The sequence below is a fragment of the Cucurbita pepo genome, chromosome LG07 (genome assembly GCF_002806865.2).
Source record: "Cucurbita pepo subsp. pepo cultivar mu-cu-16 chromosome LG07, ASM280686v2, whole genome shotgun sequence".
In the NCBI taxonomy this organism is placed as follows: Eukaryota; Viridiplantae; Streptophyta; class Magnoliopsida; order Cucurbitales; family Cucurbitaceae; genus Cucurbita; species Cucurbita pepo.
Window position 1 is genome coordinate 9,177,819 of NC_036644.1, and position 26,028 is coordinate 9,203,846.

General features: G+C 35.3%; 4 protein-coding genes and 1 long non-coding RNA gene across 8 annotated transcripts; 2 read left to right on the forward strand and 3 right to left on the reverse strand.

Annotated features, from left to right (window-relative positions):
• The first annotated feature begins 5,479 nt into the window (after nt 1-5,479).
• On the forward strand, nt 5,480-9,385 carry LOC111798927 (proline-rich receptor-like protein kinase PERK1). The gene is made up of 8 exons (XM_023682281.1): nt 5,480-6,340; nt 6,584-7,141; nt 7,241-7,327; nt 7,414-7,484; nt 7,694-7,770; nt 8,452-8,599; nt 8,735-8,896; nt 8,973-9,385. The coding sequence occupies exons 1-8, from the start codon at nt 5,713-5,715 to the stop codon at nt 9,279-9,281; spliced, it is 2,040 nt and encodes a 679-aa protein (XP_023538049.1). The 5' UTR covers nt 5,480-5,712; the 3' UTR covers nt 9,282-9,385.
• Nucleotides 9,386-10,199: 814 nt separating this feature from the next.
• Nucleotides 10,200-14,014, reverse strand: LOC111799223 (protein SYM1). Of its 2 annotated transcripts, none has more exons than XM_023682677.1 (3): nt 13,689-14,014; nt 12,051-12,141; nt 10,200-10,802 (listed from the first exon to the last, which is right to left on the reverse strand). In XM_023682677.1, exons 1-3 carry the CDS (start codon nt 13,822-13,824, stop codon nt 10,409-10,411), a joined length of 621 nt encoding a protein of 206 aa, XP_023538445.1. In that variant the 5' UTR covers nt 13,825-14,014; the 3' UTR covers nt 10,200-10,408. The 2 variants fall into 2 exon arrangements, with proteins under 2 accessions (XP_023538445.1, XP_023538444.1); XM_023682676.1 differs by having other exon boundaries at nt 10,230-10,802; nt 12,051-12,145; nt 13,689-14,013.
• Nucleotides 14,015-15,107: 1,093 nt separating this feature from the next.
• On the reverse strand, nt 15,108-20,630 carry LOC111799225 (protein CONTINUOUS VASCULAR RING 1-like). The gene is made up of 7 exons (XM_023682683.1): nt 20,106-20,630; nt 19,644-19,696; nt 18,034-18,143; nt 17,119-17,286; nt 16,943-17,040; nt 16,274-16,400; nt 15,108-15,521 (listed from the first exon to the last, which is right to left on the reverse strand). The coding sequence occupies exons 1-7, from the start codon at nt 20,241-20,243 to the stop codon at nt 15,451-15,453; spliced, it is 765 nt and encodes a 254-aa protein (XP_023538451.1). The 5' UTR covers nt 20,244-20,630; the 3' UTR covers nt 15,108-15,450.
• Nucleotides 20,631-21,882: 1,252 nt separating this feature from the next.
• On the reverse strand, nt 21,883-25,659 carry LOC111798072. 3 transcript variants are annotated; one of them, XM_023681028.1, is made up of 5 exons: nt 25,472-25,659; nt 23,518-25,315; nt 23,204-23,315; nt 22,350-22,526; nt 21,883-22,228 (listed from the first exon to the last, which is right to left on the reverse strand). In XM_023681028.1, exons 2-5 carry the CDS (start codon nt 25,177-25,179, stop codon nt 22,014-22,016), a joined length of 2,166 nt encoding a protein of 721 aa, XP_023536796.1. In that variant the 5' UTR covers nt 25,180-25,315; nt 25,472-25,659; the 3' UTR covers nt 21,883-22,013. The 3 variants fall into 3 exon arrangements, with proteins under 3 accessions (XP_023536796.1, XP_023536797.1, XP_023536795.1); XM_023681029.1 differs by having other exon boundaries at nt 25,445-25,659; XM_023681027.1 differs by having other exon boundaries at nt 23,518-25,659.
• On the forward strand, nt 21,989-22,798 carry LOC111798073. Its single transcript, XR_002815651.1, has 2 exons — nt 21,989-22,239; nt 22,339-22,798. It is a non-coding gene; the product is annotated as an uncharacterized LOC111798073 (long non-coding RNA).
• Nucleotides 25,660-26,028: the final 369 nt, after the last annotated feature.

The following is a 26,028-nucleotide window of genomic DNA, read 5'->3' on the forward strand; positions in this document are numbered from 1 at the left end:
AAAAAAAAAAAAAAAAAAAAAAAAAAAAAAAAAAAAAAAAAAAAAAAAAAAAAAACCAATTTAACATTGGATAGCAAGACAATGCTTTTTTACTTTTTAGCAACTTGGAGGAACATTTGTAATTGGCCATTCTTTATTATAAAGAAAAATGAAATATTTTATTTGTGGATAGGTAATAATGAAAAAGAAAACACATGGAAAAATCCAAATTATTTTTATTTCATTTCAATTATTTGATATGAAATTATTTATAAAATTAAAGAATATATTCATGAAAATATTAGGTTTTCTTATTGATTTGATTTGAAATGTAAAATCATATTAGTTGTATAAAATTAAAAATTGTTTGTTTTTTTTTTTTAATTATTGAACAATTTCCCATTTTCAAACATTATTAAAAAGGGATTTTGAGTTGGACTAAAAAACTTTATGGTCTTCATAATTTCAAAAAATTCTCAACCCTCTTAACCTCTAAAGTCTATTTGACTTTTTACAAAAAAAAAAATAATAATAAAAAATGGTAAGTTGATTTTTTTTAACTTGCCTATTTTTTTTTTATTGTTATATATTAAACTTTAGAAATTTATTATTTTTATTAAAAAATTGAATAAAATATATTTACGTTGAAATCTTATATCTTAGAGACTAAGAGTGGTTTTGAAATAGTTAAAAACTATTTTTATTATATAAAAGTTACTAAAAATATATTTTTTTATCTTTTAAATTTTGAATAATTAATTAAAAACATGTTTTTAGAAGTATTTTATAATGTTAAGTTCTCCCCAGCATTTTTCCATTAAATTTTATATTTGAATCTTTGTAATGTTAGTTTTTAAATTAATAATATTAGTATCTCTTCTTACCCTTCTAAAAAATCTAAAATAAATATCAGCTATTTTTTTAAAGTTCCCATTTTCTATTTTATTTTTTAGCCAATAGGGTACAAGAATGTATGAAAGTTGATACTTTTTTTTATTACACATTAAAAAAAAAAAAAAAAAAAAAAAAAAAAAAAAANAAAAAAAAAAAATCAGGTTGGAAAATAAATAGGATATCCCCTTCCATATACAAAGGAAAACTTTTCTTTAGAAAATTTCACACCTTAAGTAATGATTCTCTCCACTTCCATTCCTAACACTAAGAAAATGGGTAGGGACTTCCCCACTTTGTTTCCCTTTTCCAATTTCCCCCCCTTTTTTCTGGTTCACCCTAAAATTATTTTTCTATTATTTTAAAAATTAGAATTTGCTAACGAATAATTTATACTAAAATAATAATGTCTCTATTTTATATCGTTTATTTAAAAGAACTTTATTATTATTTCATTTTTGAAAATTAAATGTTCTTAACTTCAAATCTAAGCATTGGATTCTAATCCTTTTTCTTCTCCTTTCATGTCTACCAATGTGCTCCCCTTATGCTTTCTCTTTCATGTTCCTATGTCTTCTCTATCTTTTCCCACAATTTCCTTTTATTTTTAATTATTTATTGAAATCTATAGTCAAACCCTATTAGAGGTAATTGACCATAATTTTAGTCATTATCCATGTTTTCTTTCATTTAATTTATAAATCATTTTTTAGATACATAAGGTTATAATTTAAACCTCTAACTTCTTAATCGAATTTCATGCTTTAACTTATTGAATTAAGTTCATAATGACAGTTTAAAAATTAAAAAAGTTGAAAGTCGTTAGAAATCATGATTCAATATAATTTTGATCATCTCATGAAATTATATATAATTCTTTATTTTTTTCATTTTCATCTCAAGAAATTTTATTAAAATTTTGACTTCAATATTCCTTGATTATCATACTCTTGTTTGTTTCGTTACTAATTGAAATCGATAATAATTTGGTTCTAAATATGCTTATATTGTCAAATTTTAAAGGAAAAGATTGTCCACATCTTATTTGTTTTGTTTTGGCGTACAGCTTGTTTGGCTTTTACTTTGAGTAACAGCCACACACCTCAATCCGTTTTCATTACTAATTTTTTTATACAAATATATATATATATATATTAAGTGGGTCACCTAATCTTTGACTTCATCTTTAAACCCATTTTTTAATTAATAAAATAATTTTATTCCTCACAATTTTTTATTGGGGGCGATAGTAACATGGTAATACTCTATGTTAGTTCGTACTTTAATTGATTGAAAAAAATCATTATTTAGTAGAAAATAAGAACCCAAAATAATCGGAATTATTCAATTATTCAACTATATAGTATATATTCTAGCTTAGAAAGCAAGCTCTCTTTTCTACAACAAAAAGAAGATAAATAAAATTAAATAATAGATTAAAAGCAAAATCTTTTTTATTTACTTATCAAATCAGTCACTTAGTTCACTTTATCTCATATGGATTCTATTTGCATGATCAAAGTCACTATGAGTGGCGGATGGGCTGGAATCTTCTTGGTTCTTGGCCATTTTAATTTATTATATTTGTTTTTTTTGTCTATTAAATTTGAGAAATTTCATTTTTTTTTTGTTTAATAGGGTCTTGATATATTCAATTTTTTTAAAATTAATTGATCTATTAAATTTTAAATTCACTCAAACTTTAAAATCTTAATTTTTTTTTTTTTTTGTTGTGGTTAATTTAACTTATTAAATACAAAATTTTAAATTTAAAAGATAAGGGAATATTTTTTAAATTTTGTGGAACAATAATAAAATATTAGAAATTCAAGGACGGACAAAAAATGTCAACCAAAAACTGCACTTAAAACAAAGCACTTGCCAATTAAAATGAGTGGTTTTGCCTTTATTGGAAAATGGTTTTAAATTATAATCAAATTAATAATTAAATATACCACCATGCATGCCCTTATATTATTCATTTATTATGGTCAAATGTTTGTATTTTGAATTGGACTTTTTCTAAAACAAGAAAATTTGTGTTTATTTATTATAAAATATATATTTTTTAAAATTAATTACAAGTTTATTTACAAAATTTTGGAATTTGTTTTTATTTATTATTGAAACTTTCAAAATTAAAAGTTTTAAAATTTTGTTTTTAGATATAATTTATGAATCAAACACAATTTTATTAGACATAAAATTTAATTTTATATTGGATTGAATTTTTTTTTTTAAATATAATGTAAACATAGAACATTGGAGTTTCTTGTGCAATCATGTTTAGGCGTTGTTTGGTGGGACAAACAATATCCAAACTTTTTGGTAGAAGAGGAGTTGGGATATTGAGAGGTATGGTTTGGATGAATTTGATTGTCCAAACGCACCCTTGTGGGGCTCTCTCTCTCTCAAATTTAAAACGGTAGCCGTTTGTTTTTTAATTGCACTCCGTTTGGCTGCCAAAATAAGCACTCCATGCATTGAATTCCATTCTTTTGTCATGAAAATTGGATGCAAAATAACCACTCCCATCTTACCTTTTCATAATTAATCAATTTTAATTTCTTTTTTTGAACTTTTTCATGAATTTCATCTTATATAATATTTAATATCTAACCGTTTTTGGTTTTTAATACCATTTTTTTTAATTATTCTATATGAATTTAATAGGATTTTGAAAGGAAAAAAAAATCATATTATTTATATTAATCAACTATAGGCGTCCTAGACTTTACCGGCAGTAACTCATGAGTTTAACAGTAGAATTGGATGATGCCCGTTCAATTCTTTAACTGGATGAAGAGATTTTTACTTTAAAAAGTATCTACGAGAATTAATACTTTCGTTTCATTATAGAGTTCTATTTTTTTTCGAAATTATCCATATGACTCGGTTTGAGAAAATTTGAATATATATATATATATATATAAAAATGGNAGGTAATAAAAATGGAGATGATAGTGTAGAATACTCACAATGTGGTGTCGGATGTACAAAAGATCACATGGTTGACAGCCTTATGAAACTAAGACGGCGATGGACCCCACTCGAGACTATGATAAGTTTGGTGGGAGACTTTCCACCAAATCGCTACCCACCAAAATCTGTACCCTACAACCAAAATTAGCAAAAATATTATTCGCCCAATCAAACAATTTTTTTTTTAAAATAATAAAAATGCAGAGAGAGAGANGGATGTACAAAAGATCACATGGTTGACAGCCTTATGAAACTAAGACGGCGATGGACCCCACTCGAGACTATGATAAGTTTGGTGGGAGACTTTCCACCAAATCGCTACCCACCAAAATCTGTACCCTACAACCAAAATTAGCAAAAATATTATTCGCCCAATCAAACAATTTTTTTTTTAAAATAATAAAAATGCAGAGAGAGAGAAAAAAAAAAAAAAAAAAAAAAAAAAAAAAAAAAAAAAAAAAAAAAAAAAAANACAAAAATAATTTGTAATTTTTAAAAATAAAAATCTCTTAAATTGTTTTTTAGATTTTTTTCCATTTTAGTTTTACAACAAAGAAATAACTTATTTTATGTATTAATCTATGGTCGTTATCTTTCCGAATAAACAAAATTAAACTATTATTTAATATATTCTCAAATATTTAGACGCTTTCGTTAGAATTAAAATTTTAAATTTTACTTCGACCATGGACTAAATCTAGCAGGCACCACTTGAGGTAGGTTGACTTAGCAAGATTTTTCTATTTTTTTTATTTTAATTTATTATTGAAAATCATTTATTTATTTAAATATAAAACGGACATGATTAAAAATGATATTTTATGGATCGATATAAATAAATTGACGTTTTAAAATTAAATGGATAAATTGTTCAAATTCCAAGAAATGAAAAAAAAAAAATAATAATAATTCAGAAGAAGATAACGGAGGCGAGTGTGTAGAATGGAAGGAAAATTTCGCGGGACAGCCGTGTAGGCCCCACTTAGCAGGCCCGTTGTCCGAGCTGGACAGCTCACCTACGACGATTCTTTCACTCCATGTGACCCTCTCAAAAAATATTTTTAAATAAAATAAAATAATATATATATATATATATATATATATATATATATATATATATATATTTCAAAGGTATAATAAAATGGATACTTGATTAATTTATTATTTTATTTTTTCATCGATATATTTGATCCGACCTAATCTCCTTAGAAACCGTCTTGGTTACAGCTATATATTAAAAATATTATTTATCGGAACATAATTTAGTGGATAAAACTCTAATTATCATTCTTATGTCGATAGTTTTGTCTCGTTCTGATTTCATTTTTATTTCAAGAGATTTTACAAATAGATTGTATTGAAGTTTAAAATCATACGCTAATTTAACGTAATTAACCTTTTATGGAATATTTAAATTTCTAATTTTTGAAGTAAATATTGGTGAAGCTAAGTTGACTTTTTGGTCACAATTGCAAAAATTAAATTAAAATTAATGAAATTACAAGAAGGTAAATCAAACAACTAAATACAAATTAAAGAAAAAGGTATGGAGGGTAAAATGGTAATTTTACGTAGAAATTAAATTCCTTCAAACGGCCGAAATCGCGTATATGAGAAAGAAAAAAAAAAGGGAAGAAAAAGCACGCCTCGTTGGCCGCGTCTGCGTCAGCTGGTTCTCTTAGACCATTATTCTCTGTCTATGTAGAGAGAGAAAGTGAAGAGAATTTTGATTTATCAACAGTCTCGAATGAATTTGATTTTAATTTTGAACTCATCAACATAATCCATTTTGATTTTTCTTTTTTTTGTAAGAGTTTTTGATTTCGGATTTTTGATCACTGGTTTTTTCCCGTTCTTCCGATGTCAACCCCTACTCCGGCGCCGACGTCTCCGCCGGTGACCAATTCAACAGCTCCGCCGCCGGTTACCCCCAGTGCGCCGCCGCCATCGACACCTTCGCAGCCGCCACCGGCCGCTACACCTCCACCAACTACCACTCCGCCTGCCGCTGCAACGCCGCCCGCTCCTTCTCAGCCTCCGCCGACATCCGCCCCACCTCCGGCCACTCCCTCTTCACCACCACCGGTTACTCCCCAGCCCACCCCGCCCACTGGCTCTCCCTCGCGGCCGTCTCCCTCTCCTCCGCCGTCTCCGCCATCTACTCCCTCAACTTCTCCACCTCCTCCGTCTTCTACTAGCCCTCCGTCTCCTCCGGGCGGCCACAGTCCGCCTCCTCCGACTTCTCATACGCCGTCCACTCCATCAAGAAGTCCTCCGCCTCCATCGAGGCCGTCGTCATCGCCGCCTTCCTCCTCCTCCTCCTCCTCCTCCTCGCCTAATATTTCAACTGGACTTGTCGTCGGAATCGCAATTGGTGGAGTCGTAATTGTTCTTTTGCTAAGTATAATGTGTCTTTGTTGCACGAAGAAGAGGAGAAGACGACGCGATGAAGAAGGATTCTATCCACACCCTCCGTCAGGACCAAAAGGTAAAACGATCGCCGGAAATTTAGCGGCACTCCAAATTTTTAGGGTTTACTGAATTCTTGCTGTTCTTCATTTGAATCGATCAAATTTTAATCTGCTTTAATCGATTGAAGTACTCCTCTCATGATTCTTATTCGCCTGATTGTATGATTCATGTCTGCCATGGCAACACTTCAGATCATCAATTTGCTTATTTCCGCCATTTTAGATGACCTTATTTGCTTCTGCTATTTTGTTGTTGACAGTGGACCCTTATGGTGGCCAGCAGCAATGGCAGCACAATGCTCCTCTGCCACCCGATCCGTTAATCGGGATGGCGCCTAAGCCATCTCCTCCTCCTGCCGTTGCATCCCGACCCCTGCACTCGCCGACCGGGAGTCGGCCCTCGCCTCCACAGCTTTATATGAGTAGCAGTGGAGGTTCAGGCTCTATGTATTCTGGCTCTGAAAATCCACTCCCTCCGCCCCCGCCACCTCCTATGGCCTTTGGTTTCTCAAAAAGTACTTTCACTTATGAGGAATTGTCAATGGCGACCGATGGATTTTCAGATGCGAATCTCCTCGGACAAGGCGGATTCGGATATGTCCATAGAGGAGTTCTTCCTAATGGCAAGGAAGTTGCAGTCAAGCAGCTGAAAGTCGGGAGCGGGCAAGGCGAACGAGAATTTCAGGCTGAAGTCGATATCATCAGCCGAGTTCATCATAAACATCTTGTTTCTTTGGTTGGATATTGCATAACTGGGTCTCAAAGATTGCTTGTTTATGAGTTTGTTCCAAACAACACTTTGGAGTTTCATTTACATGGTAAAGCTAAATCATTGTAATATGCAATCTTACATAAGAACTTATCTCTGCTAAAGCTTTACACATTGATAGCTTCGATCGATATCTTCATCGTTGCAGGTAAAGGGCGACCGACCATGGATTGGCAGACGAGACTTCGAATCGCTTTAGGATCGGCAAAGGGATTAGCTTATCTTCATGAGGATTGTAAGTGTTTTTATGGTAAATTTATAGAATTATGGATATGGATATTGTTGGTTACGGTATTCAGTTTTGACTCTTTTGTTTAATAGGTCACCCGAAAATCATTCATCGCGATATTAAAGCCGCTAATATTCTGTTGGATTTCAAGTTTGAAGCAATGGTATTGAAGTTTAGTTTTCTTATTGTTGTTCTGGCTGAGAGCTGAATCTGCATTTGTTATCGTCTTTCTTAACGACACGTTTGTGCTGGGTCGATATCGAATGTAGCTAAGCTAAACTCCAATGGAGTCGTTTTAAAATCTTGGAAAAACTAAGGATCTGTTATGTTCTTCTGGTTCGGATGCTAAGGCAACTCTGTTTGTTTAACTAGGTTGCTGATTTTGGACTTGCAAAGTTCTCTTCTGATGTTAATACCCACGTATCGACTCGAGTGATGGGTACTTTCGGGTATGTCGTTTCTCGACTCCTATTTTTTTCAAATGCTGTTCGAGGAAGATTGTCATTTACTGCTTATTGTGTTTCTAGAATGAATTAGAGTCATAGCTTGTATGAGATCCCACATCGGTTGGAGAGGGGAACGAAGCATTCCTTATAAGGGCGTGGAAACCTTTTCCTAGTAGACCCGTTTTAAAAACCTTGAGGGAAAGCTCAAAAGGGAAAGCCCAAAGACGACAATATTTGCTAATGGTGTGCTTGAGCTATTACAAGTGGTGTTAGAGCCATTCACCGGACGGTGTGCCAGCGAGGACGCTGGGTCCCCAAGGGTGGTGGATTGTGAGATCCCACATTGGTTTGGAGAGGGGAACGAAACATTTCTTATAAGGGTGTGGAAACCTCTCCCTGGAAGACGCGTTTTAAAAACCTTGAGGGTAAGCTGAGAAGGGAAAGCCTAGAAAGAAAAGCCCAAAAAGTAAAATATCTCGAGCACGAGCAGTGTTTCGAAATGCAATAGACATCATGTCTGATCCCTAAGAACTACTTCATTCTCAGCTGCATCATATTGTCGTAATCTTCACCTATGCGATGTCGATGAGATCTTGCGTCATAGATTTTGGTGGAATGAATGCATAACTAATGTCGAATCTTTGGTCGTTTTTTTCTTCTCAACCTTTCCCATCACACGTTCAGCTATCTTGCACCGGAGTATGCCTCGAGTGGCAAACTTACTGAGAAGTCGGATGTTTTCTCCTTTGGGGTTATGCTTTTGGAGTTGATCACTGGTCGTCGACCGGTCGATACGAGTAATACTTTCATGGAAGATAGTCTCGTAGACTGGGTAAGTTCTCATATCGTTCACGAACTTCGCATTAACAGTGTCAGCTTCTGTGTTTTGTTTTGAATTCACTTGCATTCAACATTGGATGCATATCATAAACATCTCAAATGATCAAATCTGTTCGATCCGTTACAGGCCAGGCCGTTATTGAACCGAGCTCTAGAAGATGGAAACTTCGATGCTTTGATCGATCCGAGTATTCAGAACAACTACAACCACACTGAGATGGCTCGTATGATCGAATGTGCTGCTGCTTGCGTGCGACATTCTGCAAGGCGTCGACCTCGAATGAGCCAGGTAAATGAGTTAAAATCCCTCCAATATTGCACTCCATGTGGATACACTGAACCCTCTACAACCATGAACCGAGCAGGTAGTACGAACGCTCGAAGGAGACGCATCACTATCGGATCTCAACGAAGGAATCAAACCCGGGCAGAGCTCAATGTATAGTTCTCATGGAAGCTCAGACTATGACACCCATCAGTACAACGAGGACTTGAGGAAGTTCAGGAAGATGGCACTGGGAAGCTCGGAGTATGGAGCGAGTAGCGAGTACAGCCGACCGACGAGCGAGTACGGGCTGTATCCGTCGGGGACGAGCAGCGAAGGGCAAACGACTAGAGAAATGGAGATGAGAACAGTGAAGAAAGAGAGTGGAGGCTTCAGTGGAAACAATTGAAACACAAAGCTTTGCATTTCTTTTTCTGTGTAAAGAAACAAACCCAGGCTGTTATTTTGGCTTTGATTGATACAAAAAATAGCGCTATTTTCTCATTGATTTAACCCCATTTTTTTCCCTTTATTTCTTTTTCTTTTCTTTTCTTTTTTTCTTTTTGGCTATCATGTTTTCACATTGTATTTATAATTATTGTGGCACTTCATAATTCTTTTTTATTCTTTTTTTATTATTATTATTATTCTTTTTCAGAATAATGATGAGGTATGTTTGGATTTTTCTCTTCTTTTGAAGTAATTTATGTTATTATATCCTTTAAAGTTTTTGAATAATTATAGATTTCTAAACTTAAAAAAAGAAATATTTTACATCTTGCTTTAATTCTCAAGCATATTATAGACACATTTAATGTTTCGAATCTTATTAAATACAAAATAATGTTGAGTCTTTCCTTGCTGGATCAGGTTCAGGATTAAATAACGATTTATTTTCTAGTTTACAGTAAAATCAGGGAAGGGAATATCGGTTGAGGGGAAGGTTTTCGGTTGAGTCCAAGCGCTTTGACTTTGTCTCTCGAGATCCACCACAGGTTGGGTTTGAGAGTCGTGTGATGTGTGACTATCCAGCATGGTTCGGAGAGCACCTTTAGTCTGCGTTGTTGAATAGAAGCCCCCCTATCAAGCAAATTTCATCGATCACTTGATTAAAAGTCAACCTAAACTTGCCGTTGTGAATCAATCACTTGGATTCGAGTTTCAAAAATTTCAACAAAAAGTTGATATAAAGTTTTAAACTTCAGAGTATTATTAAAAATTTTAAAACTTTAAGAATATTTAATAACAACAATAATAATAATAAGAAAGACTAAAATAGAACATAAATGTGCAAAGCTTTAAAGAAATACAGGGTCAAAGTTGGTAATTCACAGGCCAATGTATGGGCTATATAACATTTGATTAGAACAGGGCACATGATAGATTGATTGAAACACATACAGATTGCACAAAAGTCGGTTATAATATCTTTACAGTCTATAAAGGGAACAAACAATTCAGCTTTCCTCTGTCCAATGTGATGAATTAAAAGAAAAAGAAGGCTTACAAGATTGAGAAGATGGCTCTCAAAGTTTCTCATCGTTCTTTAAAAGGATTAAAAGAAGTAAACCATTGCTTCCAAGGAGCATTGTTTTGTTGCTCAACCCATGACAAAAAAGCACTGTCCAACAAGCAGAACAAGTTAACATACAGGAGTTGGTACCTCACCGGGACGTATCGGAAGTTTGCGACCTGAATGATAGGCCACACCGTACCCGACAAGAGAAACGCCGGGACGAAATCCCTCTTCAAGTCTTCTTTCACTTCAGAAACTTCTTTGCCGTTGGCAAATCCCATATAACTGAAGAAGACGACTAAGTCGATCGGTCCGAAGATTAGACCATCCATTGCCAGTTTTGCCCCTACAAACTTGGCTGATTTTGGCTGGAGCTGAAGTCTTAGCCTTATAAACCTGTCCAAGCCTTCATACCTGCCAAAGGATCAAATTTCTTACAAATCTGTGTACAAATATAATGTACAAGTATTTCAATCATTCCCGGCAACTTTTTAGCAGTGGCATTTAGCTCATGAGTAAGTTAATGCATCCCCGACGTTAACAAACGGTGCAGGTTATGTTTGTCCCGACATTAATAAGTCAAACCTACACGTGGTAAATGAACTTACTTCTCCCAAAATATAAGTGTCATGCCCCAAGCTTACCGCTAGCAAATATTGTCCTCTTTAGACTTTCCCTTTTGAGATTCCCCTCAAAGTTTTTAAAATATGTCTGCTAGAGAGAGGTTTCCACACCCTTATAAAGAATGTTTCGTTACCCTCTCCAACCGACGTAAGATCTCACAATCCACCTCGTCCTCGCTGGTACTCTTTCCTCTCTCCTCTCTCCAATCAATGTAGGATCTCACAGTAAGTTTCCTAAACCCAATGGTTACATAAACTCAAGCTCACGAAATCTACAATTTATACACGCTAACTTTTACAAATTAGAAATTGACAAACCAAACTCTTATGTTAAATAAACTTGTGTCTTTGAAATCTATTTTCTTGTACATGCCACAGACAAGCTATACACCTTCAGACTATCCTACCCAAACTTCATGGATCCAAAATTATCAAAACCAGAGATGGAACGAAATCTAACCAAATATTGAGAATGTATTTAATATTAAGAAACTTAGGTACATTATCCATCTAAAAGCTTGACTTATTAAGATAACTCTATGAACAATTGTAATGGTATGATTAATTCAATACATTTTGCAATGGTATGATACTAAAAAAGTCTAAACCGACGATTTTTTCTTGACTATTGCACTCAACACAAGAATCTAAATTAGAGAACAACGTCGTGCTGTTAATTGTTTTAAGGTGTGAATATTGACTCTTATCCAGTTGTTTCTCTTATATAGAGAACGGAGATTAAATTAGACAAACCAATTTTCATCAGCAAGCTTAGTTCAAATCTTCTACATATCTTGTGGCCTCAAAACCCGATTCTGAACATCGGTACATATATGCCAAGATAAAGAAATGTCCGGACCAAACTCAAAGTTCAGAATAATAGCAGCTTATTCTTATAAATGAGGATGTCATTAGATTAAGCATTTCAATTTTTGTCAAAAAAATCATGATTCAAGCAATACTGATGGCACTTCCCATTTGGTAACAAAGATGATAGATATGGAAAAAAGTGGATAGGGAAAAGAAAAATGAAACAAACCACATGTGGCCGACTGGTCCAACAAAGCCAAATCCAAACATGCTTGTGATACCGACACGTTTCCAGTTGATTTTGAACTCTTCTTCAGCATCTGGCTACATAAAACAACAATTGTGGGAATCAGTTCAGTTATAATATATACGTAATCTCTGTTCAAGAAGTTATTCAGATCAAAAAATGAAGGAAGAATGAAGGAAGAGCATCACATGGCACGCAACAATTTCGAAGGAAAACCAAAGACGACTGAGGTGAAATAAAAATGCAAAAAATGAAAGGAAAATAAAACAAAAAATAGATGACTGGTTTAGGATCTATCAAATGATCCCACTATATTAACAAAACCTAACTACAAATCTAGAGCTGCGAACTGCAGTCCCGTGCTAAAAGTCTGAACTGGAACAACCAAACAAATTATCTCGACACAACACATATCATCACCCCCGTATGGTCGGAAAAGCAGCATATCAGGTTCACTTACACAGAGCAATGTTTGAAATTTGAGAGTAAACAGATAATCATGCCAAATCTGAACTAGGAGTAGGCAAGAAGGTAGTGAAATAACAAGGAAATTGACAATTCAGAAACTGTTATATGATGGGTCTACAAAAGCTTGAGCTTATGGAGGTTCCACCAATAGGGATAATTCAACGATATACAATCCAAGTCTTCAGAAACATAAATTAATTCAGACACATGCTGTTACAGCCCAAACCCACCGCTAGCAGATATTGTCCGCTTTAGCCCATTATGTATCGCCGTCAGACTCACGATTTTAAAACGCGTTTGTTAGGGAGAGGTTTCCACACCCTTACAAGGAATGTTTCATTCCCTTCTCCAACCGATATGGGATCTCACACATGCTCTGGGATTTCTGATGTAAAAAGTAGTCTCCAAAAGTTGAAAGCAATTTCAAACAAACTATGAAGAAGAGTGGTTTTTGGTACTTTTAAGTGTTTTTTAGAGTATCCAATGTGACCAAACACCACCACAAAGAACATGAACAATGTCTTGAATTGGCTAGATACATTTTTCACTATTCCAAAACCTATACCAAACTCCCCTAAAGTCTTTAATATTGGAAGAATCTACATTGTACGCATAAATTCTACTATAAAAAATTGTCAAGAAACTGAGAACAAATATCCTTCATAGAGATTTAGACATGCAAAGCCCAATTTCAATTGATCAGGAGACTTCATAATGCACTGAAGGTATGAAAAGACCATTGACCTGAGGATGGAATCAAGATACAGAATCAACATACACATGACCGAAAACCCTTATACTTTTTGGCTGATTGATTCTACAAAGCAGAGATCTCCGAAACTTGAGGCAATTTCAAACTCGACATGAGCGGAATCTCGATCAAAACTAAAGAATCGCTAAAAGCTTCGACTGAGAATCAAATGGCGAAATAGCAAATGCGCCATCATCTGATAGCAAAAACAAGAAAACAAAATAGTCCATCTCTTCAACTAAAATCAAGCCGAAAACAAGCCAAGAACAAGAGAAATTCATGCGAACAAGAAAATTCCGATGAATTAAAGAAAAACCACCAGCTCAAAGAAGGAATCAAGAAAGATAACCTCATTAAATTACAGTAAGAAACAAACACAAAACGAAGGGATTGATGCTCACATAAGTTTGAAGAAGACGGTTTTTGGCGGCGGATTGAGTAATATATTGGGCGGCAATGTCGCCAGTGCCCCATAAAAAGCCGGAGCTGATGACTTGGGTTTTCACCGGATGGAAGGTGAGACAGTTCTGATACCATTTCCAGAGCCTGAACATGGCGAAAGGGATTCACAGAGAGGAAGAATTGAAGAAGAAGATGAAGAAATGGGTGAGGTTGAGAATAGAAAAGGGGAAAGAAGAAGGAACCATGCCTCCAAATTTCACTGCCGCTTTGACGGCATCGAGTTTTTGGCAGTCAGTCCTCATCCGGCTTTCTTCTAAAGGTCATTTCTCCTGGATTTATTTTCATTTCCTTGTCTTTAAAAAAAATATTCTTATTCTAAATTAAACAAAAAAAAGCCTAAAATTTTCTAATTTATTTTTAAAATATTCTTTCAACTTTATAATTTTCACTAATATCTTAAATTTTATAAAATGTTTTTATTATTTTGTTTAAAAAATATTTTTAAATTTTTAAAAGTTCCATTTAACTTTGAATTTCTACCATCATCTTGTCGTCGAGGATTGTTGGAAGGGAGTCTGACTAATTTAGGGAATGATCATGAGTTACAAGTAAGGAATATATCTTCATTGGTACGAGACTTTTTGGGTACAAGTAAGAAATACATCTTCATTCGTACGAGGCCTTTTGGGAAATAGCCCAGAGCTTAGCTCAAAGTCGACAATATCATACAATTGTGGAGATCCATGATTCCTAACATAGTATATAAAATTATTTAAATATTTTTTTAAATAAAAATAGGTATGATAATTTGAATCTCTAATCTCGAACACAACCTTATACAAAACTACAATTACAATCATTAAAATATTTTCTTATTGTCCAATTTTAAACAATATATTAAAATTTTCTTTGTATATATATACAAAGCTTATAGAAAACTACCATTACATTCATTAAAATATTTTTGTATTGTCCAATTTTAAACAATATATTAAAATTTTATTTTTAAATATATATATATATTTTTTTTTTTAAGTTGGCATTTTTTTTTCTTAATTTAAATTTTCCAACTGTAGTTCAAATTGAATAAAAAGGGAAACTTTTAAAATTGGAAATTGTTTAAATTGAACAATAATCCTTTTAGGACTAAATTTTGTTCTTTTCAAAATTGAGTTCAAATTCCAAGTTTGTACAATATTTAATTTTTTTTTTTACCATCCAATATGCTTAAAATTGCCTCCTTTTTCTTGTACAATTTTTTAAAAATTGGACTTTCATAAGTGAATATATATATATATATATATATATATATATATATATATATATATAGCAGGTAAAAGAAGCAAGAAGCAAAGCCAAACACATAAAATGAACAAGAAATTATGTTTAGAATGAAATTTTTACGAATCTTTCAGATGAACTGTACAACTATTTCATGAATGAATATAAATGAAGTGATTTTAGTGGTAAAAGAGTAACCAAGGATAAAGAAATCCAACCCTCCAAAAGTCCCAAACACCACATCATATAAACTGAACTATATATATTGAACTATCAGAATGATATAAACTAACAACACAACTCAGTTCACAAATCACACTGCAAACAAATCAACCACTGGGATGCAACAATCTCGGCCTTGCACTTACCCCGATGATGATCGTTGCAGCGTGGCCCGTTCCAATCCGAAGGCGAACAAGAACATAAACAAGTGCTGCACCTAGCATCCCCTTTTTTAGCTTCTCTTAAGTCTACTTCTGTCTAGGGAACAATCTCCGAGTTTATCGTCGAAAGTATCTGGGGCATCGACATTCCTCCAGAGACGACGATTTCTGCAATAAAATCGCACAAATAGTGAAGAATTTGTGATTGATCTCCAGTGAGAATATGGTCCACCACATAAAAATAGCATTTCAGCTTTCTTTTTCCATCAATATGTCAATTTTATTGCAGCAATCACATCTCTAACCTATGCCAATACTATGTCTAAGAGAACTTGCTCGGGCCACACAATAACAACATTGTATCCGCCCAACCCCAAGCTCACCGCTAGTAGATAATGTCCTCTTTGAGCTTTCCCTTTCGAGCTTCCCCTCAAAGTTTTTAAAACGCATCTACTAAGGAGAGGTTTCCACACCCTTATAAAGAATGTTTTGTTCTCCTCCCCAACCGATGTGGGATCTCACAATCCACCCCCTTTGGGGCCCAGCCCCTTGCTGGCACACCGCCCGTGTCCACCCCTCTTAAGGGCTCAGCCTCCTCATTGGCACATTGCCCGGTGTCTGGCTCTGATACCATTTGTAACAACCCGAGCCCACCGCTAGCAGATATTGTCCTCTTTGGACTTTCCCTTTCGGGCTTACCCTCAAGGTTGCTAGGGAGAAGTTTCCACACTCTTATAAAGAATGTTTCGTTCTCCTCCCCAACCCGATGTGGGATCTCACAAACATTGAACTATGATGTAACTTTACGAAGTCTTGGAAGTCACGGTCCAGTTCAGTTACGAGGCACGACACTGGTAGCATTTCTAATTGAGCAATTTATGCAATAAGTGAGAAAAAGAAAAAACAAAAAGAAACCTCACCAATTCCTTCTCGAACTGATAAATTTGGTCTAATAACATCCTTGGTATGAACGAGAAAAATGTCGCCGATATAGAGATGATTTGTGGGGACATAGACACAGCATAGCTCTTCCTCCCCAGAATAGCTCTGTCTCAAGAAAGATGGGGTCAGATAATCAAGTAAAATACTCAGATGGGAAGGGTAAGCAAATCAGCATGGCTGCTCAAGAAGCTCCCAGATAATCAATTTATGTCTATAAATTTTGCAAGTTGAATCAATTAAAACTCCAAACTCATAACCATGTCAATTAGTGAATGAGAGTTCTTTAAATTTAGAGATCAACACTATAAAAGGGAATGATGATATCAAGTAGATAATAGCGACTTTCATTAATATGAACGAGTTCTTTTTATCCTCTTCTTCCTCTATATTTCTCTACATATTTAGGAAAAATTACATGATAACTTTTCTCATTACTTCAGTCAAATGTTGGGATAACACTAATTCTATTTAGGTGAGAAACCGAGCTTTCATTGAAAAAAAAACGAGAGAGATTTTGAGTAACTTTGAATGGAATCAAGCCAAAATAGTTATAAATCACTAACAAAAGATCTAAATTGATCGACTTATAAAAGTTTATAGCTTTAATTGGTTCAACCTACAAAGTGTCGGAGTAGCTCTCAATTTACCTGGAGGACTACGGCCGAAGTGATGAACCCAAACGCATATTCACCGATACGAGGGTGTCTTATGATAGCTACTTCCTTGAAGGCCTGTGAGTTTTGGTCTGATAGTATAAATAAAATAGTTAGCTAATAGAACGCAAGCAACCAACTAAGAGTAATGAAAAATAATCAGGACCCACCAGATGATATTGCAGAACTAATTTGCTTAGAAGCATTGTAGATATGACGGACAAATGGCATCCTCTTGATAAACCACTCCCCAAGACCAAGGACAGATGCTCCCAACCAAGATGACATGAACACACCAACCACGAAGATGAATGTAATGGAAGTCACAAATCCAAGACCTATTCAAGATAGGAAAAGCGAAAAAAACTCGGTAAAGACAACTTGAATCAAAAGAAACATATAATACTAATGAGGCGCGTCTCGAGGAGATCAAGTCCTATAATTCATGAAAACAGTCATTTTACATGTTCATGAATCCATCAACTTATCTTAAATATTATGTCAATTTGTGATTTGTTGCGAACGAGAAGGGTCAAGGATCGCAGTCATCTCCTGAGATGTATCTGATACAGAAATTCAGTTTAATTCCTAACATCTTAACATGGTTTTCGAATCATTGGGGAGTTGGGGGCTCACTCCTGTTATTGTGCTCATAATCTTCCCTGAGCCATCTCCATAAAGGCTTTGCCCACCCGAAGATTAGCTCCAATAGACAACAAAGGTTTTAAATTAAGCTTTCTAAAGAGGGGCTTGAACCTAGGACCTTGAAAAAAATCTCAAAAACATCCCAAACTCTTAACACCAAGGCTATCAGCAGAGTACATCTCAAGAGTAGTAGTTACTTGTTATTAATATTTGCAAGATTAATCAAATAATCATAGTCAATCAGCAAGGTAAGAATCTAATCTGTCAAGCACAATGTGACAAATGGACTGCACTAATTATCCTAAATGGTGTGCGAGGAAAGAAACCAGCAAGGGAAAATCTCCAGACATGAAGTGCAACCCACCACAAGTTAGTGTACATAACATGTAAAATAAATATCAGAGGAAAATAGGAGAAGAAAAGATGAAATAATGGCTTACCAAAGATATTAATTCCAAGATGTGCATAGATTGGAGAGAAGAATCCATCCACAAAACGAATAAACCACCACGTTACATAGAACGTAATTGCTAAGGGGAACAGGATGACACTGCAAAAAGCATTTTGTTATAGAACAGTGTAGCAAATTTCATGCAGAAATAAACAGTAGAATACAACAATATTTAAACTACAGAGTGTTCTAGGCAGGATGAAAAAGTGGAAAGAAGTTGGAACTAGGAATGATTAGGTGAAATCGCAAGAAAACAATAACTAGAAACTAAAGCAGTACTAGAAATGACCATTCATTTCCACTACCATTATCAAGAGCAAGATTTTGGCATAAAATTTAATCAACGAATTAGTAATAGAACTAACCAATCATTCAATGTCTATAGACACACTTTTGTCATTAAACAGCGCACCACTAAAACATTTATTATAAGCCTTAAGGTAACATTAGTTAATAAACAATAAACAAGGTAAACCTCTACAGGGCATTAAGATTGTCGAAAGGCAGATATTATTGGTACTGCCACTTGAGATAAGGCAAAGAGGGAAATAAGGAGAAATGGCTCATGTTCTCTCCACTAACCAACACATAATGTGTAACGGCCCAAGTCCACCGTTAGCAGATATTGTGTTTTTTGGGCTTTCCCATTCGGGTTTCCCCTCAAGGTTTTTAAAACGCGTCTGCGAGGGAGAGGTTTCCACACCCTTACAAAGAATGTTTCATTCTCCTCCCCAATCGATGTGGGATCTCACAATCCACCCTCTTTCAGGGCCCAGCATCCTCGCTGGCACTCGTTCCCTTCTCCAAGAGATGTGGGACCCCCAATCCACCCCCTTCGGAGTCCAACGTCTGTGTTGGCACACCACCTCGTGTCCACCCCCTTCGGAGCTCAGCCTCATCGCTGGCACATCGCCCGGTGTCTGGCTCAAATACCATTGTAACGGCCCAAGTCTACCGCTAGCAAATATTGTCTTCTTTGGGCTTTCCCTTTCAGGCTTCCCCTCAAGGTTTTTAAAATGCATCTGCTTGGGAGAAATTTTACACCCTTATAAATAATGCTTAGTTCTCCTCCCCAACCGATGTGGAATCTCACATAATGCATTCAAAATGTTATGATTTTCCAGAAACATGGAGATCCTCCCTCTCATGCCTTCAATTATTCAAAGGAGTATCATCACACTCGATCGACTCCTAAAGCACAGTGTACTATAACTTGTAACCAGAAATTTGGAAAGCATAAACTAAATAGTACCAAAATCTAATTTCTAAGGCATTAAATTGTTTAAAGAATCAACCAACAACCAAATAGTAGGAATATTAGTTAGGTTAAAAACCAGGTAACGTACATGAAAAATTAGTAAAATAAATTTATACTGAGACGATTGCGTTCATCGACTGATATTATGGCTGCATACCATCATAATGCTATAGCTGTGAGTTATGACAGAGGTATAAAAACAATGAAATGACATGCCCAGAAAACTGTTTTCAAGGATATCTAACAGACAGTCGAAATGTATGCAATACATGGGATGATCCTGTTCAATACATATCGAGATACCGAACATGGAAATCGATCAAAGAGAAAGAAGAGCTCACCATCCAGTCATGAACTTCTTTGAGGCCCAGCTTCTAACAACCTTGTAAAATGTCTAAAAGCAATATGAAATAGACTGGTCAGGAAGATTATAAGAAAGGAAAATCCATTGCCACGAGAAAGCATAAAATCTAATATACACAAATTGGCCTAATGAATATTCCAATTACGAAGAACATGGGGAAAGCTAATGTTAATTTCAAATATTCAATTGCTGCTACGAATTCAAATAGAACGAACATCAATCAAATTCTCCAAACCAGGTTCTAGGGCAAGAAAAATACACCAAATTCTTAATTGAATCGGTCAAGAATTAGTACGACCGGCAAATTGTGTGAAAAAGCATGCATATGCTTCACTCTGACACTAGAAAATCCACAGAAAATTTACAGAATCATAGACTCAACGTTCTCGGCGAATCAAATCACCAGTTATAATCAAAGCAAAGCGAGCCTAAATCATACCTCTCTGCCAGAATGATGAGACGATGACGAGGATGACGAAGGTTTTGAGGATGACTCATCAATGGCGGACTCCGCAACCGGAATGAGAAGCTCCCGATCTCTGCTCGTCATGGCAATAGCCGATTTCTCTTCATCCATGACCACCACACTAGCAGAGCAACACCCTTATTTTCAGAAACCCTAACCCTATTCCCCTCCAAAAAGCGCTATGAACAGTGTCAGAACAGGAGATTAAGCTACAGAAAGGAAATTTGCAGATGGACAAGAACTTTTCGAGATCTTCTTCCACAATATTGGTTGCTTGTTAATCCTGTAGCTTTTTCGGATTCGAAACTTGGAATCAAATTGAATGAATGAAGTGGAAAGTGGGATTCAAGAATTGAATCAAATTGAAACAAACAGTGGAAAAATCCTTGATGGAAGAACGAATTGGCATTGCTGGATTTGTAATTTGCTCAGTTGTTGATGTTTGGGAACAGAATTCAGCTGTCGAGAAGTAGTTTGTGTCAGCTGTCAATTAATTTCTCTCCTCCTTTGAAGAAAAGAAAATAGCTTAAATTAAATTAAATTAAATTAAATTAAATCCATTTTTCTTTCTAAATAAATATCAATATTTATCAATATTGCAGTTTACAAATGAGATGTCTCCACTTGTACACCCTTGATTTCAACCTCTATTTTCCAAAAATAATAAAATAAAACAAATATTAGTGAAATTTAATAAATAAAACTATTTTTTAATTTCAATTTTAAACTTTTAATTCAGGTGAATCTAATATTTCCTCATATTTAAATTTAAAAAAATGATTAATAAGTTAATAATAAATAAATAAAACATACCCACAATTCAATAAACAAAATCCTTAAAAAATGCTACCGTTCAAATCTTTAACTAATTGAATAGTCAATATATTGCCATCTGGTCGAAAATAGAATGTCAAGTTCCTTCATCACGAGACTAATCGGATCTGTCATAGATATCCATCTCGGGAGCCTTCTCATTCCAACACTCGCCTTTTAATAGGGGTATTACACTCTTCTTAAAGGAACCGTACCAACTTGAATTCCACTTTATAGTTATGTAAGCTAATAGAAAACCAAAGAGATTAAGTCATGTCACGAACCCATCAGCTCGAAAATACTTGAGAGTAGAGGCGTGTTTTAGTAGAATGAGTCTACACTGCTCGATATTTAATAATTGACCATCCTGAACCATTGTAGATTGACCTAATGGTAAATACGAACATATAAAAAATAGAGGACTTAAAAATAATGGATTCGAGCCATACTGAACACTTATCTATAATTTCATGCCCTACTAGTGTGAGATCTCACATCAGTTGGAGAGGGGAATGAAACATTTCTTGTAAGGATAAGAAAATCTCTCCCAAACAAACATGTGTTTTAAAACTGTGAGGCTGACGACGATATGTAACGAGCTAAAACAGCTAAAACAGACAACATAGGCTAGCAGTGGGCTTGGACTGTTACAAATGATATTAGAGTCAAACACTAGGTGATGTGTCAACAATGATGCTAGGCCCCTAAGGTGGTGGATTGTGAGATCCTACCTCAATTGTAGAGTAGAACAGTAGAACGAAATATTCCTTGCTGTGGGCCAATGAGGATGCTGAGCTCAAGGGAGGTAGATAATGAGATCCCATATCGTGGTAGACGGAAACAAAATATTCTTTGTAAGGTTGTGAAAATTTCTTCCTAACAACCGTGAGACTGACGGCAGTACCTAACGAGTTCGCCAAGAACTTGTACAAAAGTATGAAATAAAGATTTTAACATTGAAATAAATACTAGAAATTTGGGGCAAAAAATACAACATTTTATTATATAATTTCATATAAATATCTCAAAATTGAAAAAAAAAAAAAGTGGAAGATGAAGAACAAATGATCAGGCGAAGACCTCCTGAATCAATCCAACCAATATCCTCTCTTCCACATCTTCAACAACATCTTCTGCCTCATTCATTGATTCTCGAATCGGCCACCACCAGCGCAAGCCTAAAATTCCGTTTGTTACTTCATTGATTTTTCTGTAATTTCTTTCCATGCCGTCACTGGCAGTCGGCGGCGATTCCTCCGGCGAGATCCACAATCTCGAGCTCCCTGCATTTCATGTAAGCAAACAACCGGTTAATCTTCATTGATCTTTTAATTTATTGCTCAGACGAAATAAAACTAATCAGAGTAAGTTTATGGTTGCAAAATTAATGCAGAATGTTCATACCATTGGGATTAAGACGGAAGAGCTCATTCGCGCGATTGGAAGGCGGTGGATTGCTCGACATCGGACATTTCGGCGTAGTTCCAGGTTTGGTAACTGATCTTTCATTGTCTATGTACTTCGAGCTTTCTGTTGCGCAGCATGCGCGAATGAGAGAACTTTGGCTATCACTACTGTACTCTGTAACGTGGAAAGAATTCATGAAAATTTTGATCTCAACAAAGAAAGCATGCGTAAAATTATCTCACGTCTCAGATACTGAGAATAGACAGAAGAACAGCAGCTGATTAAACATATCTAGATAGGACTGAAGAACTTCATCCTTCTTGATTTAGAATTTAAGCCTCAATTATATGTTGTTGTCTGAAAATTCGGATGATTATACTTTCTGTGTCATCGACATAATTATTTGTTGTTTTATTCCTGCATCAATAAAGACTTTCTTCCCTCTATTATTAACAAAAACAATAAATGTTGCAAGTTGTATGCATTATTAGAATTTATTTCGGATGACACAGGATTAAAATGTTACAATATGATGTTTATATATCTATAGATATATAATATTTCTACTCTCAATATTAGTTATGCTAGTTCTAGATTATCTAAGTTCTATCAATAAGCCCATTGAGTTTTTTCCATGCGAATTTCGACGACATTTATTAGTTACTGTAATTGTAGATACTTTTGGATCATTTGGAAGCCAGACGTTTTCATATCCTAAATGCTTTAAGTTCATATAAACTAAAATATTCTGAGATTTTAATGCAGATCTTAGCTTGACTTGCATTTGTAATCATAGCAAACTATGAGTTTTCTGCTCTGACTGTTCTAGTTATATTACTTAGGAGATTTACCACATGTTTGATGTCTGGAGCTACCGCCTTGTTCCTTCATATTTGGTAAAGAGGCTGGAGAATATGTTTGATCAGGCTTCTTAACATTGCTTTTGCCACCAAAGTTAATGGCCTGCAGAAAGAAATTTTCATTAGTTTTGATTTCCCATGCCGAAATTCTCGTACTCATCTCCAATCAAATTTTCCGAACTTGTAACTCATCAATTTCTGCATTCATGCTGCAGTACCTTCTTCCAAAATAAGAACAGGAAACAGGAAAAGGCATATGAAAGCATGGGAATATAAGAAACTCTATAAATAGTTTTTGGACTTACCTCTGGTTTCTGTACCGAAACCTCGTCGATGACCTTTTCTGCTATTGCTTGATTCGTGCTGAATCGGCTGCACTCAAAGGCAGTGTTTGATGTTGGAGTCGAGTCCTGAGGGACATGTTCCCTCGTAGCATTTAGTTTACGTTGAAGTTTGCCAAGGGATCCCTGCACTTGATCTTGAAACTTTGGTACAATCTTAGCTTGCGAAAGTGGATTTTTTCTAGCTACAATCTCTTTCTGTGATTCAAGAACTTTCCTATCAATTGCTTCTTTCCTCGGGCGATTTTGATCGAGTGGAATATGTGAAATCCTTTTTTTGGGCTTGATGACATTGATACATTCTTTTGGATTCCTATTATGTTCTTTTGGGTTCTGAGGTTCTTTTCTGTGATTTATCCTTGAGATTGCAGTCTCTTCTGCCCCTATTGACCCAAGCACTCTTTTGGAACTTAATACTTCTGTCTTATTGCCATTCCTTTGCTGAGGATGCTTTTCTTTCATCTTCAGTTTCATGAACTTTTTTTTGTTCAAAGCTTCGTCTTCCTCAAATACCCGTGCTTGTCGTTCCTCCCATTCAGCTTGTGAAACACGCAGAGGTTTTAGAAGTACAATTGGCGGGGCAGTATGGGTTAACTCTTCTCTTGAATGCCTGTAGCTGGAATAATTGAAATAGTCATCCACTTCCTTTGCAGAATGCTTAAGAATGCCTTTGAATTGATGAGTGTCAAGATTTGACTCTGTGGTTCTCTTCCCTATCTTGTGTGTAACTGCCTTCGACTTCTTTGTCTCGACCATTTCGTTGCTAAACTTAGACCTTTGGAGATCTAAAATCTTTTCACTAGGTAACTGTCTGCCTAAAGTTTCATGCATTTGCTTTGGTTGAAGTTCTAGATCCATTTGCTTTGCTCTCAGATTTTTTCCATGACCCTTCTTTGTGGGATTTCGAGCAGTGTTGTACACCATTGAAGATTGTCCAGAGCTTGTGGATGCAAAATCTGAAGCTGAGTTTTCCATACCATTTTCAGGAAAACCGATTCGTTCGGCCATATTCGTTGTATTTGAAAATAAGAGTTGTCTAGCAAGGCGATCTCGGATCGTCTTCTTGAGTTCCTTAGCACCATCTCCATAAGAATAATCAACCGAAAGCCGGGGTTTATGAAATTCATTTCGGTTGAAACATGTTCTCTCCATGCCCATGTTTCCACTTGTCCTCTTTTCTATGCATTCATTTTTCTTCACCTGAGTCATGTACCTTGAAGCTTCCTGCAATTTCCCTAGAATGACCAAGGACTGCTGCAAATCAATAGCTCCTTCAAACAAATCTCTTGCAATTTGTTCAGATTGGCTATTATATTTCATACCATTGGACCACAAAACAATTGTCCGGTTCAGCTTCTGAGCTTCTCTGGACACTTCCATGAGTTGTGATGATGATGAACTGCTCAATTCATCTACAACTTCTTTGATGGTTGTTTCCTCTCTTGGTAACTTACAGTCCGAAAATTCGTAAAAGTTCTTCCTAGCTGTCCGGCTTTTGGTTTTCTTATCCATTTCTGATAGAACAACTTTCTTTATTCTGATACTGCTTTTATCAACTATGCCTTTCGGATCGTTACAAGTTATAAATGATCTGTAAATTCTTGATCTTAGACTTTCCTGAGGCATATCGTATTGATTGAGATCTCATATACATTGGCAGAGCATAATCAGCAGCTCCCGTTAGTAACTTTTATCCGTTGAGCGAGGCCCTTCCACCCGCCATCGACCAAACCCATAGGCAAAAGGGAACAGAGATATGGGACTAAAAACAAAAACCAAAAAGGTGAAGGCAATTAAAGGGATATAAGGTTATTCTAAGCGTAGCTTAATTAGTTAAGACATATATCTTCAATCAGAGTGCTGAATCCAATAAACAAAGACGGGTCGATACCTGAAAAAAGTTTGACAGAGATGTTACCTTCGAAACAGAGCGCTGAATCCAAAGAAACGAATCAAAGCATAGCAGAGCAGTTGATTGCTTTGACTTATGGACAAAGAAAGAAGAGTGAGCTTTGGAGCTTTTTTCCTTTGGTTTTGTGAGGATCCTATGAAACCAAACCACATATTCTTAGAGAAACTTGAAACTGTCATTAATGCTGCTCTTGTTTGGGTCCTACCCATTTCCAGAATATTGTTGAAGCAAAGCCTGTTATCAGTGAAAGCAAGAAAAAGCTGAATCTTCTCTTAAGGGAAACCTCTTTAAGTCATGTTGGTTGGATTTATTCATTGCATTGCTATATCTTTCATATCTGTCTTAGAATGTTTGGCCCATTTTTAGCCAACAATTACTTTCGAGTATCGAAACCCAAGCTTACTACTTACAGATATTGTCAGTTTCGACCCGTTACATCGACCTCATAGTTTTGAAATGCATTTACTAAAGAGAGATTTCCACACTCTTTTGAAGAATATTATGTTTTCATCTCTAATCGACGTGAGATCTTACAATCCACCCCATCGGGGCTAGTGTTTCGC